Source organism: Stegodyphus dumicola, chromosome 3, assembly GCF_044657685.1.
Source record: "Stegodyphus dumicola isolate Sdum_Otavi_A_Nest chromosome 3, ASM4465768v1".
In the NCBI taxonomy this organism is placed as follows: domain Eukaryota; kingdom Metazoa; phylum Arthropoda; class Arachnida; order Araneae; family Eresidae; genus Stegodyphus; species Stegodyphus dumicola.
The window spans coordinates 242,739,166-242,757,961 of NC_140770.1; the positions used below are offsets into that span (position 1 = coordinate 242,739,166).

General features: G+C 32.9%; 1 protein-coding gene across 1 annotated transcript in view; it reads left to right on the plus strand.

The window, feature by feature from the left end:
- The window catches only part of LOC118185604 (protein Skeletor, isoforms B/C-like), a 124,423-nt gene that overhangs the window by 84,640 nt on the left and 20,987 nt on the right, over positions 1–18,796 (plus strand). Inside the window, exons 15-19 of the mRNA XM_085812491.1 lie at positions 2,252–2,354; positions 3,248–3,390; positions 7,978–8,101; positions 10,063–10,188; positions 13,495–13,668. Of these exons, the coding sequence (XP_085668617.1) occupies positions 2,252–2,354; positions 3,248–3,390; positions 7,978–8,101; positions 10,063–10,188; positions 13,495–13,668 (670 nt within the window). The remainder of the gene's footprint in view (positions 1–2,251; positions 2,355–3,247; positions 3,391–7,977; positions 8,102–10,062; positions 10,189–13,494; positions 13,669–18,796) is intronic.

An 18,796-nucleotide genomic window follows, 5' to 3' on the forward strand; every position in this document is an offset into this window, starting at 1 on the left:
AATTCTCGATATTCTAAAGACATTTTCGACATTTCTGGTCGACATTCTCCAGCGAATTTCAATGGTCACATAGTCACTTGCTGTTTGTCCGAAAAAAATATTTTTGTTACGTTTTTAGTTCATACTTGTAACACCAAGCATATACTTAATTACCTGATTGATGTTATACAATCCTGTTTAATACAAAACATGAATTGTTGTAACATTTTGAATTACACAAGAGTATGTTGCTTTTCTTCTCTGTCTGTATTCGTGGCTTCTCGTTTCGACCTCCACCAGAGCTTATCTGTGTTTGTCTACATACACCAGTGATGCTCTGAATAAATAAGAACATAACCAAATAATCGGTTTTTTACGGTAACAATTACTACATGCGTTTACTGAGGCAATACTCGTACTCGGTCATTCAGGTAAGGCGATCAATAACGAGTTATCTTGCAGCTGACAAGTAAACTCAATTTGCCAACTGCAAATATTCTGGTAATTAGCAATGAACACGTTAACATTTTTAAGCTTATTATATTATTGTGAGACATGTAAACCTATGCGCGACTGCCAGACTCTGTGTTAGCGTACCGTTCTGGAAATATGAAGTGCTAGATTTTGGTTACTTCGGGATTCATTTCACGTATCGCAAAACATGCAACAGTGATTATTTCCTAATATTATTGCCGGTTGTTTCACTGTACTGGGCATATATATGCTGTACACTAGGAGAAAGTGGCGCCCAGACCTGGCTAGACCTAGAATGACTGCCTTATGCAGTTAAACGCCCCAATCCATAGAGGCGATCCAAGGAGGCATAACATCGCTTTCAAACCAGGAAAACAATTTTTGCTTCACAAGGTCTGGGTTTATGGAATAATTAACAGGGTGGACGGCAACATATCCACCACAAAGAGAACAAAGTTATAGTTAGATATCGACCGTCACACAGTTTTGACCAAAAGCAGCCAAACCCGAGGCACAATCTTCGATATCAAAACATGTAACGTCCACACAACCAATGGGCAGACAAGACAGTACCATATGATCCCTTCTGAACCTGAACCTACCACCGAATAAACAATAGTTCTAATCACTGTGTAGACTTAATTTTTTCCCAAAAGTCGAGTCTGTCTAGGTATTGGCCTAGCCAAAACGCCTGGATTGCTTCCAGTCGAGACCCCCCCCCCAAGTGGGAGGCATATATATACAAAAGGTCATTCTAACAAACCAATCATGTTTCAAGGTATGATTTTTGTGCTTGGAACTTCAGTTCTAGGTACCAAAGTAATTGATCCCTGGTATTTAACATATAATAGAGTCAGTTTTAAAGATAGCTAAATTTCTCGTTTTTAGTATGAGACATAATAACTTAATGATAAGAAAGTATTTTAAAAATTGTAGAAGTAGATTCTAAATTTTAAGATACGGAGTGTTACATCATAAGTTAAAATATCATTCATTATATCTGAATAAATTACTGCTCAAGATACAAGATCTTCTGTAATGAATTGAGCTTACACTGAATGCTTAATAAATATGAAGGATTTAGCATTCTAAGTAAAACTTTTATAACCTGTTGAGAATTCATTATATTTATACTTCTGTTAGAAATATTAGGATTTTATTTTAAAATATATATAGTTAATCTTCTTAAATGAGTCATTTTACGAAACTCCATAGCTACGGGTTAGGTTATGCACGATATATCAGTGTCAAGAACTTAGAAATAATTTTTTATCAAGAAAATTCTAGTGGGAAAGAAGCTTGACCAAACAACCTACTACTGTGTTCAATGGCCATACGCATTCGGTCATTTGTGAATCGGAATCACAATACAAAAGCTGATGAAAACATTGAGTTAGAAAATTATTTTCTGAAATATATTTTAATGGCAAGTGTGGAGATTTTGTCAATTTAACTTATCTTCACAGTTACCAAATTTTGTTTCCTTGAAGATTAAATGACTATGAACCTAAAAAGGAGTAATCACTATTCAGAATATTATATTTACTTATAATAGCAAAGTGGATTTATTTAGTTGGAAAACTATATTGCAATAGATATATTTTTACCAATGTTGAATAAATTACTGCTCAAGATACAAGATCTTCACTAATGAATTGAGCTTACACTGCATGCAAAACTTTATTGCATTAAATATATTTTTACCATTGTTAAAGTGACACTAGCTTGCTCTTTAGGATATCCCAAAGATTGTAAAATGTGGTTGACTCTCTGACCTATATAAATCTCATTTTTATAGGAAGTAAAGTTTGACAACTGTTTAGAAATATTTTCTGGAGTTATGCAAGTAAGCTGGAAAATTTTAGGAGAGGAAATTTACTTCCAGTTAGCGGGACATGCAGGTAAGTACTTGAAATTTTCCTAAATGGCTCTTTCAAAAAGAAAAAAAAATATTATCATATGTAGAGTTTTTTTCATCCAGCTGAATAATGCTGCACCGAATAATACCTAACTATATACATAATTACATAATTCTATTTGCAATGTTATTCATTAAGAAGGATGCTATCTTCCATAGGTTTTATGAAGTTAGGAGGAAAGGAGGTTAAGGAGGATGCCATCCTCTATATTATAAGGAAATTTTAATGCGCTCTGAAGCACGGTCAAAACTGAAAAATCACAGCAAAAAAAAATTCAGAGGTTATTAGAAACACTGTTAATTTGGAAATATCGGGAATTGACCAATTTATTAGTTTAAAAATATCTGCATTCATTATAGCATATCATGTTGTTTACTTGAATTCAATATGAGGCTTCTGTTGGAGATACAAGATTCAGTTATTCTTCACTTTCTTATTTTTGGTTTTTCGAACTCCAGAAGCTTAGCGAAGTTATATAAATGTGGTTTAGATAACTTTACAAACTGTGATCTTTATTGAGCAAAAATAATGAAAATAAAACTTCACGCGTAAGATTATGTCAGAACTTAACTATTTTACGTAGCGAGAGTAGGTTAATGAGGATTAAAATTAGTTTTCAGTACCATTTGTGTTAAACTGAAATTAATAATGTTTACTTGAAAGTCTAAGAGAAACGTGTTTTCACTGCAAAAGTTTTTGCAGTTATATTATTGTATTTGTCTTATAAATTAAGTAACCTGAATTATGTTTAAATTTGTAACTGTTATTGTCAGTATTTTTAACTATTACTAATAGTTCAAATTTTTAATAACAAATAAAATTTGAAAAACTTCCTAAATAAAATTTCTTATTTGAATAACTCAATTTTGCTTCAGATGAAAATGAATACTTGGCTTTTGGATTAAGTGCGGACAAGCACCAGGCTGCTATGGTGGGTGCCGATGTAGCAGTGGCATTTTTCGACTTTGAAGCTAACCAAGCTCGAGTCGTGGATTACTATCTCAGCACTAAATCACAGGTAATCATTTCCATATTAGCTTTCAAAAGCCTTACTATATCTTTTTATTTAAAGTACTTAGAGTGAAGTTGTTAAGATAAGTTTTTTTCCTTCTTGAAACAGTAAATTTAATTTGAATAACGTATTGTTATAATTTGGCATGCAATTTACACGTTATGTGCCATGTGGAATGGCAACAGACTGTAAACTGAAGGTCAGTTCATAATTGACAACAAAGCGATTATTGTTTCATTACTAGCCTGCCTCTGGCTGTTAACTGACCAAAACACTCACCTTGTTTATTAAGAAGTATTCTCTGGGGAATAACTTGGGAACATACAGGATTTTAGAATGACTTCTTCACAATAATTAACCTTTTCTTTTTCTTATACATATTCATTTGGGAAGCACTATGTTTAGAAGATGTTTTTCTTTTTCTTTTTCTCATTCTAAACTTTATCAGAGAAATATATTGTACAGACACTAGGTTTTTTTCGAAGCAAGACATATTAAAAATGTGCAATGCCCTTGCCTGAACTTGAACGTTGGACCTCTCGAATACGCTGCTAGTATGCTTCCAATTATACCACGAAGGTATTCGTAAAGGAGGGGGAAAATACGTTTATACTATCCCAGTCGCTGTTTATAAGGCGACTGGGGATTAGGGGATCCAATCGCCAAATCCTGGTGGTGATGAATTATTATCCACCAACTTTTAGTTCGGGAGCTACTATCGAGACATTAGGAGTTTTGAAACAGGAGACATGAAAAATGTGCAGTGCCCTCACCGGGATTCGAAACCTGGACATCTCGAATACGCTTCGAGTATGCTTTCAATTACACCACGAAGGCATGCGGAAAGGAGAGGGAAAATACCTATTAATATAAATATTACGAAGAGTCATGATTCCAATAATTCATTTAAACTGATGATCCAAGTATTCAGTAATAAATTATTAAACTAACTACAATTTATAAAATAATATAGCCACTTTTTTCATTTTTTTTATTCTGCACTTTTAAAAATTGTGTAATGTGTGCAGGAAAAATTAATAAAACTGTATAAAATCTCTCGCAAAGCAGAACACTCCCCTCCTCTATTTCCTACGTAATATGAATCGCCCGAATATGTGACGCTTGGGATAATCAGAAAGTAGTTCCCCAAGTGTATGGTTCAATAACACTTGATGGTTATCCAAAATTTTCAGATAAAAGTACCTTTCATTGAAACCTAGACTATCTCAGTGTTGAATTATTTGGCGACATTCAGAAAAAATCAGCATAATATTGCTTTATGCTGTATTCAGTTTCAAACAGGCCAAAACAAACGTTAAAATATATCAGGTATCTCCTTTATGCCTTCGTTGCAAATCTAAGGCAGTGTATTTATCCAGTCCATTTAAGATCATTCATCTAGCAGCGATTTTAATACATTATTTAATTATTCATCGATAATCAATTAGTCATGTATAAAATGTTTAGAAATTTAACTTCAAAAACGATTTTAGATTGGTATTCATTTTAAGAAATGCTATACGTTTCGAAAGAACCTGACACCCCTCTTCTTCAAAAAGCAGATACATTGTGCGTCTGTATGCCATATCTGAATTGTAAAATAAAAGAAACTGGATAAGTGCCCCATCATCTGTTGAGTAAACATTATTCATGTAAAGAAAAAAATGAAATAAAAATTATGGAAACAGTTTTGGAAGAATTTATATGGAGTAATTAAAAGTGATAGATTTTGATAAATATGTAAGACTTTATAATAGGAATCTAATTCTTGAGTTGAATGATTTCTATAGATAACTTTAGAGGAAAAAAAAAAAAAGAATGATAGTGGAACAAATTACGATTTACTTAACAAATGAAGAGGAACAAATTACTGAAGATTCGTGTTTTTTAATCCAAACTTTTAATGCTTCATCATTTTAAGTGATATATTTTAAACTGGAGTGTATCTACCAATGTATTTCTGTAAAGTCCTCTCCATCTGAACATAGGATCATCTGAGTTAAACTTCTCAACAAAACCCATATTGAATGTATGTAAGCTCTGATGACTCCCTTTTCGAAATGAATAAGCTGTGCATTAATGTAATTTGGAAAATGTGTCATCGAGCATGCAGAACCCAATAAAACCCAGTATTATAGTCGAAATAGTCGATCATAGTCGAAATTGTGGTTAATGGCAATATTGTGACTGTGGCGATACAGAGGTTGTTTGCACATTTTTTAGACGACTGTCATTGCATTTAAAGAAATATTTTACCTAAACTTTTCGTGTTTTAAATATTACATCTAATTACATCGCAATTTCGAAGACAATAACGCCGTTTTGATATCGAAAGAGGTATTTTATCCCATTCGTCTTGAACAGAGTCCAAGAAGTGTTATAGGTCAACGTTTGGACAATTCGCTTTTTAAAAGTCCAACAGCGCTAACATCCGCGAATGATACATCAGGAGATTTAGTAGGGATATGAGGGACCTTAATACGTTTCTTGTTTTTTTTTTTTTTTTTTTTTTTTTTTTTTTTTCAGGAAATTAACAGTCGATTTTGACGTGCGGTTGCTTGCTTAGGCTTAATGCAGTTCTACTGATTGTTGGCACTTTGGGTAAAGAAAAAGTACTTCATATTTGAAAATTCGATATATAATATGTGGAGTTGACTTGAATAGTTTCCTGCACTCTTTTTAATTTTTATTTACCGTTATATCAAAAACGGTTCTAGGAAAAAGCCCACAGGGATAATGCTCACAGGTATAAATGCACGCAGGTAAAAAGGCCCACACAGAAATATGCCCACATAGAAAAATATTCACATGGAAAAATGCTCACTTAGAAATATGCTCACACGGAAAAAAGCTTACATAGATATATGCTCACATGGAAATAAGCCCACTGATAAATGAAATACGTAGAAATATCTTTACATTAATCAATCATTAATTAATTGATTTGAATATCGTACACCTACTTGAATTTTTTAAAGAAAAATTATTTGATCATTTGATTAATGTAGGGATACTTGTACTTATTTTATTTATCAATGGGCTTATTTTCATGCCAGCATATACCTATGTGAGCTTTTTTCTATGTGGGCATATTTCTGTGTGGGCTTTTTTCCTGTGAGCATTTATGCCTGTGAGCATTATTCTGTGAACATTTTTCCTGTGAGCATTTTTCCTGTGAGCTTTTTACCTGTAGGCATTTTTCCGGTCACCATCAAAAACCACCAAAGATCACAAATCCCTTTGAAAACTTTTTCTAGGTTCTTTCAACCATGTACTAAGATTTTTTTCCTTCTCTTTAATGATAATAAATAGATCTCTTTTTATTGCGGTCATTTAAATATACTCAAGATTCATCTATTGTGACATCTATCGATGATTGAAAAATTATCAGGCGTGGTAACCAAAATGCAAGTCTAAGCACTGCATCATTCACCGTGAAGCTTTGGCCGCAAATAATATGCCAGTGAATTTAGAAGGAGCTTTAGATGAGTCGGTAAAGGTGGTTAATTTTTTCAAATAGCTTCTATTTTCAATTTTATGTGGTGAAATAGGAAGTGCCCATACCACACTTTTATTTCGCACCAAAATATGGTGGTTTTCACGTGATCAAGTCCTCGATAGATTGTTTGAATTATGCGATGAAATCTATATGTTTTTTACCAATTCAAAATATTTGAAGGTAGATAATTTGATTGATGAGCAATGGTTGTGTAGACTAGCAACTTTTCAGACCGTTTTTCAAGATTAAACGGACTAAATTTGAGTTCGCAAGGAGTTAACAATTCTATGTTCCACCTGTATCACAAAAATGTGCCTTCAAGAGAAAATTGTAATCATGCACCAGCAAATTGAAAAACAAAATTTTAACATGTTTCCTTCCCTTTGTAATTTTATCGAGGAAAATAATTTGTATATTTTCGTGAAGATCTCATAGCTCAAAATTGGATTCGAAATCCTCTCGTATTTACAACCGCAGTTCAGACGATGTGATTATAAAAGAGTCTTTTATAGACCTTAAGAGTGACAGTGGATTGAAATTGAGCCTTCAGATCTCCAATCTATTCACTTTTGAGCTATCTATTTGTAAAGAATATCCAGAAGTTTCTTGCCAAGCAGTACAATTTTTAATGCCATTTGCGACCACGTATTTATACGAAAAAGAATTTTCTGAAATGACTGCGGTAAAAACCAAGTATAAAGCTTTGCTGGCCATTGAATCGGATTTCGCTTTAAACTGATAAACAGTGACCCCGATACTACTTCTTTATTTAATAATAAACAGGCTCAACTTTCTCACTAGTTATATATTTTTAAAAGTGATTATTATATTTTATGCACAGGTTTAAGAATAAAAATATATCTTAAGTTACTTGTCTTTATTACAAAGGTTCTCCATTACATTGTATTCCCCATTTCAAAATTTTTGGTCTACTGGTACGTTATCAAATTGTTTACAACGTACAGGTACGGAAATAAAAAAGGTTGGGAACCCCTGATCTAACACGTATATCCAACATATAAAATGCATTCTTTTATCTGAAACATCTTGGAATATTCTTGATTTTAACGTACATTTTATATGATTTCTTTCAGTGCGCTGATGGATATGGTGCTTGTCCAGATACTAAACTCAGGGGAGATAATAACATAGAAGTTTTGTCTTGGAATCGAGCAGATGGAATACTTTCAGTCACTTATAAAAGACCTATAGAAGCTAGTAGGATATCTTATTTAATTCATTTTATTGCATTGATTAGCGGGTTGGTTCCAGTAGTACACACATATTACGTTTTTGTAATTCTTTTGTTGCAGTTTTATTTTCTTTTGATGAAGCAAATTTTGAATAGTGTAAAAGTTTTGCAAGGAATATATATTCTTATAGGAATAACGCAATAAGAGTAAGAATCTCAATTAATTAGATAATGAAGAGGAAGAGAAAATTATATTAAAAAGGCCCTTAATTTCGAGGATTGTTTTTGTTCTGTGAATTTAAATAAGGGCAGATCAATTGTTTACTGAAAAATTTTTCTTTTACTATTAGATACATCTCACCAGACAACTGCTTTATTTTATTATTTATCTACTTAAATCTATAATAGCCTTTAATCGAAAATTGTCCGTGATATAAATTAAATTTATAATTTGCAATACATTTCGTTTTATTTTTCTTACCATTTCTTTTTTATGTCTCAGTGTCATATTTAGCATTTTCTTGTAAAAATTTCGTTATTATATATCCATATTTGTTACATATTGCACTATTCCTTATTCTAGGCTGCGTTTGGCTTTATAGATAAATGGCAAAGGTCATGTGCGTATTAGAAGATTAATATTAAATTATTTGAGGATTTCAATAAGAAGGACAATTAGTTTTAATAAGACTTGTTCATAATTGTAATGCCAGAAAATAATATGAATTTAAAGGTTATTATTTTTACTTGAAACGTGTTAACCTTTCGAAGTGTAAGAAGAATATTAAAAAAATCACAGTTTTGTTTTAGAAATCGATGGATTCCAGTCATTTTATTCTAGCTGAAAGCAAAATAATAAATTTCTTATTTGCATTTCAGGTGTTCAATTTTTTTAACTGCGATATCTGAGGTTATTAAATGCTATGCAGTAATCCCTTGCCATGCGTGGATTTTTGGAACATGGTTTTACACATACGCCTTATACGCCCAACCCTGGAATTTAATCCATTTGCAGTACGTTGTATAAAGTTTCCATAGCAACATAATCTATAAAAAACCATCAGTTTCAGACACACAAACTAAAATTTATATCAATCAAAAATCTAAAAATTACACAAACTAAAATAAGGGTTTATTGTAGTTTATTAAGAGATCACACAGAAGCCGGTGCTCGTTCATACTCGTAGGTATTTATTCTATGTATTGGCCTACACATGATTAATAATTGTTATAATTCATTGCTAATAATCATACACAAATACAGAAAACTTTAAAATGGACCTGATTTTACTGATTTTTACTAACTTAGAAAACTGAAGCCTTCGCTAACCTGTATGATTAAAATACAAAAACACCCATCCCGAACATTTCGTCCCCTCCCCTTCAATTAATGCACAAGGAGGTGTGGAAATTTCAAATGACATCCTTTCTACTTCTTGACAAAAAAGCTTCAATTAGCCTTTTAGGACAAGCTGTCTGCAATAAACTGATACAATGCATCTGGGGAAACTGTATACCTGTTACTGCATCTTATGAGGAGGGAAGAAAACAGCATCGCAATCTCGGCCGTTTCGGGTGGTTGTCGTCGTTTGAATGAAAGGCTGTCTTGGTGTTTTTTTCTTTAAATGGTTAAATTTGCTAGTTTTGTCAATTCAAGAAACGAATCATACCTTACGAACAAGCAGACAAAGAAACATTATATTCTTGTGTTTTTTCCTACAGATATGTTTAAAATGTTTTCTGAACTGTTTCTCACCGCTGTAAATATCAAAATCCGAAAGGTGACAAGTGTTGTAGTCTTGGAATCCCAATCTCTGCATCTCAATCCTTATAATGGTTCTTCTTTAGGAGATTTGCCAAAAAAATTGTGGGCATACTTAGAACCTTGCTAAGTGCTTTTCTATAGTTTTAAATTTATGTATTAATTTTTATTACTTCTTTTGCTTTAAAAATTTGTTCTGTTAATGCTTGTTATTTTTGTTAATAGGTGATGATCAGGATCTCTCTTATTTAACACCTACGAGCATGATGACAGTTTCGTCCGTAGTTGCTGCCATTGGTCCTCTCAACAGTCAAAAAGAAGTGGCTTTCCACGATCGTTATTATAATAAAGGTAAAACCTAACACAGGCAAAAATTTGACTGGTGAGTGTCGAAATGATAAATAAACTAATGACAAGAAAAATTGGAGAATATAACATCGAGCTGCACGTATATTGTTTTCATATCTGTTATTTTCATAATACTTGCCGCATTTCCTCGCTTATCCCTTCCTCTTTTTTAACTAATTTTATCGTCGAGAAATCGAGAGGGAAAAATTATGCGAATTAATTTCCGAAGAACGCAGTTATAGTAAGAGCATAACAAATGAAAAGTTATCTTGGGTAAACTACTGGGAACGATCATAGTATTATTTCTTTAAAAGAAAACTACATTCCAATTAGAATGGATAGTTATATTAACATTACAATACCTAATAAGATAACTTCATTTCTACTTCTTTGTAACTCGAATCTCGTCCGCTCGTATTGTTATCCACTGCTACTCCCTAGAGCTTAAATCATCTAAAATGTTGCTGAAACTGAAACTGCTGTCTGCGTCATCTTGCAAGTTGTTACCATCATCATTGTCTTTGTTCACAGTTAAATCCGCTTCCCACATGTCAGGTATCTTTAAAACCACCGACAACATATGATTTCCTGTTTTCTTGAAGCTGTTCATTATTATTGCTTTATCAATTATTCACACTGCTTCACAATTATTGATTTATCAGAGCTCACACACCCAAAATCTACGAGTAAATTAGTTCATTGTATAGTAAATGGATTCACTACATTTTTCCAGTCTTCCTGATGAAACAAGACATTCGTTATGAAACTTCCGTAGATAGCCTGTGAAGACTTTATTCAGGAATACGTCCAATGGTTGCAGTAATGAAATACATCCTTCTTAAATAATGACAGGGACATTAGTTTTCGATTTATTTTTGTTTTTACTTCTTGTATGAGATGCCCGCGAAAATTGCCCAAGATTGAGGGAAGTCTTATGTAGAAGAACACCTGGCCGGCGGTTCCATACAATTTTGAGCCCTTAAGCCAGCTTTCACATAACCTTTCTCGTGTACCCTAATTATCATATCACGAAGGGTTTTTTTTTCTTTGTTGTTGTTGTTGTTTCAGAATCATCTTCCATTTAAAAACTATGAAATGCGACAATTTTTTATTGTCAGCAACTGCTACCATTACTATGCAGCGCGCCTTTTCAATTCCTGTAATTTTTCCTAACACAGAACATGGCCTCCTTTTGAGTAACTGTAGTGTTATTAGGTATTATTATAAGTTATTAGGTTATTACGTGTAGTGTTTCCGTGTAAAAAAAAATACAGGAGTTTTATCGGCGTTTTCTGGATATCGACTCTATCGAAGCAATAATCTAATCGTTTAGGGATCACGAACCTATGAAATTCTAAGACTTTTTCTTCAACCACTCTGATAGCGGCTGTGCAAGCATTGTTCTTCTCCTTAAAGTAAGTCCATTTCCTCTCAGGAAATGATCTACCCTTGCTTGCTTTAAATATTTGGGGTATAATATCACGTTTTCTCCCTTCATCCCTCGCTTTCTTTGCATCATTTCACGAGACACAGATATGCCATTGTTTCTTTGCTTTGTCATGTAATTCAGAAGTTCATTATTAATTTCTGGAAATTTTTCAGTTTTCAGTTCACGAAGCGCTGTTTGCTCTGAATTTGTCTTTCTAAGTGCATCTTTTTGTTTTCTCCGTTATTGAATCGAATCAAAGTAGGTTTAACACCAAACTATCTACTGGAAAGTTCTACATCATTAACTTCAAAGAATTTAAAAATTTCTAATATACATGCTGTTATGTAACTACGATTATTTTCTTTCTTAGTGGTTCTGAAAATTCGTGGTAAGGTACGCTCATAACACACACACGTCAAAAAAGGCTTCTTTTAACTAGGAACCCACGATCCTAAATAAAGCATCAAATTGAATCGGGCACGAATATTGCGTAGAGAGCGCCTTATTCTTCTCAATAACCTTGTAAAGCCCCTGGGGCACCTCACATGCATGAATTTCCCGAGAGGAACTTCCGAGGAAGGAAGGAGAAGAGATTCGAGCAAAAGATCCGAGTTTCCAAAGACTGAACACGTCAGCAGTAGCAAAGGTTATAATGAGCTGGAACATAAATAACTGAAGTAAGGTGAAATCGCATGTTTTTGAAGTCTGTTCAATATGAGAACACCTACCATTGTAGCTTAACGATGAATCTACACAAAATACTTTGCAAATAATAAATGTAAGGGAAAATAATATAGATGAAATACTATTACAAATTGAATTTATGGAATAAAAACAAAAATAACCAAAGGAATACAATTTGTCAATAAATTAGCATTCATAGAGAAACATTTCGTACAAAAGACTCATCCAGAAAAATTTGCAAATGATCATTAGTTTCCCAAAGACCATCCATAGGGTGCATTCGATAATAACCTGAGAAGGTATTAATGTGCAGAAGCTGCATATAGGGAATAAGTTGGATATGGAAGAACCTCGTAGTTAAGCTGATATTCGTAGTTAAGCTGATATATGAGAACTTTTGTGTTTGCCGCATCTGATTTGGTGTTATCCATAGAGATGATAGTACCATATCATTTGCTAGGCCGTTTCTCTTGAAGTTCTAGTTTAGCACGGTAAAACTGATTACAGAATATAAATTCGAGAGTGGTTTGATGTGGATTAAATAATTTAAACGCTCCTCCAAAGTGGGATAGGCAACCAGATTATGGGAATCCTTAGGTTGAAATTTTCACCACGAAAATTTTCAAGCCATCATTTAACTGTTCTTTTAGCTATAACTCTCCGTACACAGCATAAATTTGTCTAGAAGCGAGTAATATGGCGTTCATGAAACTTGAATGTTGGAACTCATACACAATAACATATCAAAGAATGCTTCTTCTTTTCCGATTCACATTCCATACATTAGACCCTGACAAGGAGAAAACTTGGTAATCCTAAACAAAACTATTCATACTGATATTGATGAGGCATATTATAAGCGACAATTTGGTATATTAAACTCTTTTACTATCATCAGTTATATCTATTATTATTAAAAATTATTCGTAGAATATGCAATTTATGGCGGAATGTAATAATATATTGGAAGTAATAATTTTTTTCAGTTTTTCGTTTTTACTCTCTAAATAGGAAACAGCAGTTTTTTTCAAACTTGTTTTTCTTCAGAAATATAGCCTTTTCTGTCTTTCTGCCGAAATTTCGAACGAAAATTCATAATGCAAATGAAGAATATTAATAGAGATTTTAAATATATGTAGTAATGTTGTTAACTATATCAAAGGAGATTTATTGGAATTTAACCTTTGTCGTTTCAGAACCGATATTTGTACGGTTTAAAATCTCGCCTCCCTCAAACGACTGCGGTCCACTTTTACCAGTGACAACCACGAAAGTAGAAGCATGGCCATCCATGAAAATCTCAGATGTTACAACTTTCAGGGCTCAGATCGGACCTACAGGAGGAGATAAAGGATATACGGCTATAACAGGTACATACTAATTTCAGTTTATTTTTCCTCAATGTTCCATTTACCTAATGCATGTTAAAATTTGCTTAGATAAAATAAAATGTGATGATTCTATATAAGTTCAACAAATTTTACTTTTAGATTACTTTACAAACTGTTTTTAGATGTAAGCGAAATATTTTTCTTAAGAGTATCGCTGCAGAATTATGTTTGTAAATTTTGGAGCTGAGCAAACGTGAAGTACAAATTTGAAAAAGAAAATAATTTTTTTTAATATTAAAAGTTCGAAGGGCCTTTTTAAGGCTGGTTAATATGCTCTAACAAGAAACGTAAGTTCTGCAAAATTTAAATTCAGTAAGTGTTATTGCAATGATATTTTGGGCAATAAAATAATGAAAAAAAGTTATTGATAATCTTAAAAATCATATAAAATACTTGATAGTAACAATTTATCAACAAAGGCAATTAAGTTTCTTTGTAAATGTAAAAAACCTTTAGAAATTTTGTCAGAAACTAAATACATTTTGGAAAATTTTGAAAATAAAATTCAGTTGCTCAATTAAAATACTAAAAGAGAGAAAGAATGAAGACATTAAGAATTACATTTCGTTTTTGTTTTAAAAAAAAAAAAGTTTGGAAAAATGCTTATTTGAACATCGTATAATAAATATTTTAGCCAAAAAATTTTAAAGCTTGGAATTCTTAAAGTAAGTTCCGTAACTGTTTGAAAATTAAATCTGTAAAATATGGACTATTCCATAATTAGAGAAGGAATGATCTAGAAGAAGAATAAGTGAGTAATATGTTAGTTAAGAACAACCATTTACTAAACTGAATGAAACACCAACACCCAGATAATATTTGTAACTTTCCAAGTAAAGGAAAATTCTGAGAAAAATTATTTAGTTATATAAGATATGAGCAGCTTATTTTATAAAGAGAGTATTTTACTTTCTTGCAAACATATTATTTCTTGAACTCATCCATGTTTCTATGTCGCTGCTCTCACCTCGCAAGAAAAATATCATTAAAATCGCTTCTATTGGAAACAACTGTTTTGGACCCGATCGGTTTAGTGGTCAAACTACGGCACCAAAATTCAGGAGTTCTGTACTCGGCACAGCAGCATCCAAAACGAACCTTCATCGATGTCCTGTATCGGGAAACATCACATTTAATATATCTAACTGAGTGGGCTAAGAAGCAATTGCTTCAAATAACCAATTATAGATGGCTACACGAGAAGCTGCCGCACGTCACTTTCTAAAGAAAAGAAAAAAGGTTATGTTCCTGTGGTTAATTGCATTCAATATATTATCCGTACATAATGGTTCTTCACCAGTGAATCGATAGATAAGATGATAATGTATATGCTTTTGAATTCCCATGTCTCCAGATTTGACCGTTTGTGATTTCTCTGAAGATTCATCAAAGACATCCTCTGTTGCCATGTAAAGTATTTAAGCACAGAAATGTTGCAATTGGACTCTTCACAACGTTTCTCAGCAGGAGCATGTCTGATAATAATGGACTATCATTTTAATATTTATCGAAAATGTTATGAAAGGAGCATTAAAAACTTTCAGATCTTTTCCCGTTCACGTGATGCTTAGGAATTTTGAAACATTTTAAATCTACTCCTTTTTTTCTAATATACACTGTATATCCTCAGCAAACTAAGCTTCGTGAATATTTTCTATATTGCTAATATTTCGAAGCGATTTCCTTCATCATCTACATGACACTATTTCATGACAAACAAAAAGATCTTCTACAAAACAAGTCATCTTCTGTATGAAAGTTTTGTATTTTTACGAGCTACTTAGCATTGTATGTACACTGTTGGTCATAACAATTGCTATGCCATGGAGGTGACAGGCAACAAAAGTAAAATTAGCATGAAAAGTGTTACATGTTGGGATATGCAAACGATTAGTATTCAAATGCATGTGCACAAATTAGGTATGAATAACTATTATACGAATACTAATTCAGAAGTCAAACAACAAAAATCAGCGTTAATTTGCAAAATTTTCACAGGACTAGTTTCGATGGTTTTACCGAACCATCATCTTCAGCTGCAAAACCGCAAATGAACAAGATAGGAAATAATGTTTAGATAAGATAAGAAAGCCTGGACAAGAATAAGCAAGTGGCGCCATCTGTTGGCGAAACCAGAACTAAAACATAATTTCTCTAAAAGCCGAAGGCAAATTTGGATTGGAATTAGGATCGTTAACTAGAACAGAAAGATTTTTATGAATGTGAAATGCCTCTAGAAAATCCAGTTCTCCAATGGAAGATGTTTTTTGAATAATTTTGGCAGCAGAAAAATTGAAAGTGTGATTTTCGGACCAACAATGTTGAGCAACAGAAGACTTCTGTGTTTCCTTTTTTCTAACATATGCTTCATGTTCTTTGACACGAAATTTTAAGGCTCTCTTAGTTTGGCCAATGTAAATTAAACCGCACTGGCAAGGAATCCTATAAATACCCCAGGAATTCATATCCGGAATGGGGTCCTTGAGTATAGAAGTTGGAATTTTATTGATGGGAGAGTAAACAACCCGAAAGTTAAATTTCTGCAAAATATGTGCAACTTTATAGCTAATTGATGGAAAGAAGGGAATGACAACAGAATTTTTATAATCTCCTAAAATAAGAGTGTGGCTTTTGGTGTGTTGAGATGAGAATTTTTTAACTGCTTGATTAATAATGTTGGGTGAAAAGCCCCTGTCATTCTCATCTCAACACACCAAAAGCCACACTCTTATTTTAGGAGATTATAAAAATTCTGTTGTCATTCCCTTCTTTCCATCAATTAGCTATAAAGTTGCACATATTTTGCAGAAATTTAACTTTCGGGTTGTTTACTCTCCCATCAATAAAATTCCAACTTCTATACTCAAGGACCCCATTCCGGATATGAATTCCTGGGGTATTTATAGGATTCCTTGCCAGTGCGGTTTAATTTACATTGGCCAAACTAAGAGAGCCTTAAAATTTCGTGTCAAAGAACATGAAGCATATGTTAGAAAAAAGGAAACACAGAAGTCTTCTGTTGCTCAACATTGTTGGTCCGAAAATCACACTTTCAATTTTTCTGCTGCCAAAATTATTCAAAAAACATCTTCCATTGGAGAACTGGATTTTCTAGAGGCATTTCACATTCATAAAAATCTTTCTGTTCTAGTTAACGATCCTAATTCCAATCCAAATTTGCCTTCGGCTTTTAGAGAAATTATGTTTTAGTTCTGGTTTCGCCAACAGATGGCGCCACTTGCTTATTCTTGTCCAGGCTTTCTTATCTTATCTAAACATTATTTCCTATCTTGTTCATTTGCGGTTTTGCAGCTGAAGATGATGGTTCGGTAAAACCATCGAAACTAGTCCTGTGAAAATTTTGCAAATTAACGCTGATTTTTGTTGTTTGACTTCTGAATTAGTATTTATTCGGCGTGTTATTGTGTCTTTATTATACGAATATCTATTATACAGCATATATTATACAACAACTAAATCTGTTATATAACTATATTGTGAATAAACGGGAAGCTGCACAATGTGTATCGCTTTCGAATTTCATTTAAACATTTATTGTTTTTGAAAACGTTATGCCTTGTGTAAGAATGAGAAACTCCTACTAGCATGCGTCGGAATTTAGCCGCTGCAGGATCGTGGCTTATCAGGACTGCGTGTATCGTTCTGCGATATTACTGCTTGTGTTGGTCGGGATCTCATGACTATCAGGCAAATGAAATTGGTAAGTCCAGGAAGGTCAGACTAAATGATAGGCAGGATCTCAGCGGCTCCGGACCATTAACGCCCGAAAGGACAGACTTGTTGCCCTCCCGGTCTTGTGGGATCATATAGCCACGTTGCGTTTATTCAGGAACCTGGCTCGTGCGCAGGACAATAAGTGTCCGCACGGACAGTGCGATGACATCTTCAGCATCGTAGGCTGTTATCACGGCGATCAGCTGCAGCAGAGACTGGCATGCCTACAGTGGCACGATGAATGATGACACTGGACACAGGAGTAGTACCACATTGTCATTTTAAAACTAATCTCGGTTCTGCGCAGGACTGAAGAGAAGGGCTAGCTCATAGAGCGTTTCCCCCTGAAACAGGCAGTGAGGAGTGATGACGTAGCAATGATGCCACTGAGCACGGAGATGCAATTGACAACATAGAAATTAGCGTTTTAAATTTGAAGAATCAGCGTTTAAAATGAGCTGTGTGTGAAAGATAGCTATAATTTAGAAGAGACAATGTTACTGCAGTATGCATTTTACACTGAACATTACAAAATTTAATAATACTCAATTTTAAAATAATAAATAAAATGCGCTACTCTTAGCATAAAGTTCCTTTTTTTATTTGCAGGGATTTTTTTTTCTTTAAATGCCTGTGTGTTTCTAATCATTTCTTTATCTGAATGTTAAATAAGAAAACTGTACTACTGCTAAGATAACTATAATAACAGCTATTTAAAATTAATCAAAAAAAAAAAAAAAAAAAAAAACAACCTTAAATTGGCATAGTTTTAAACGTGTATGGTTATATATGGCAAAATTTCTGCTAATCTAAGTTTGAGTTTCAGCCTAATTGTAAATTTTACATTAGCATATTTTTCTCCCGATTCATTATAATAACATATATTTTTTTTAAAATAATTTCATTTAAATAAATACATGTAAGATTGTTATCTTAATTTAGACAAAACAAATTTACTCACAGTACCTAAAATAATTATTTAATTTTTCAAAAGTGGGGGTTAAGGGGGCAGGTCTTCTTATGCCAATTACTTTAATATTATACTTTATATATATTTTATCTAGAATGCTAAGCTAGCACAAAATCGAATCAATAATAACAGAGGATACAATAAAAATAACTGTAACAATAACTTAACAGAATTAGTTCTCATTTGAAATATGCTTTACGCTATTAACTTCTAAAATGCAATCTAGAAATATTTCAAATCAAAACATATTATATATACTTACTTTTTGTCTCTCGTTTCCCTTGACCATTAAATAATTTGGTTTTAGTTTGTGACACAATTTAATTCTCTTTAATAATATCAACATTTAAAACAGTTCGATCTTCTAAAACAAATCCTTTATCTAAAAAGTGGTTTCTCAGT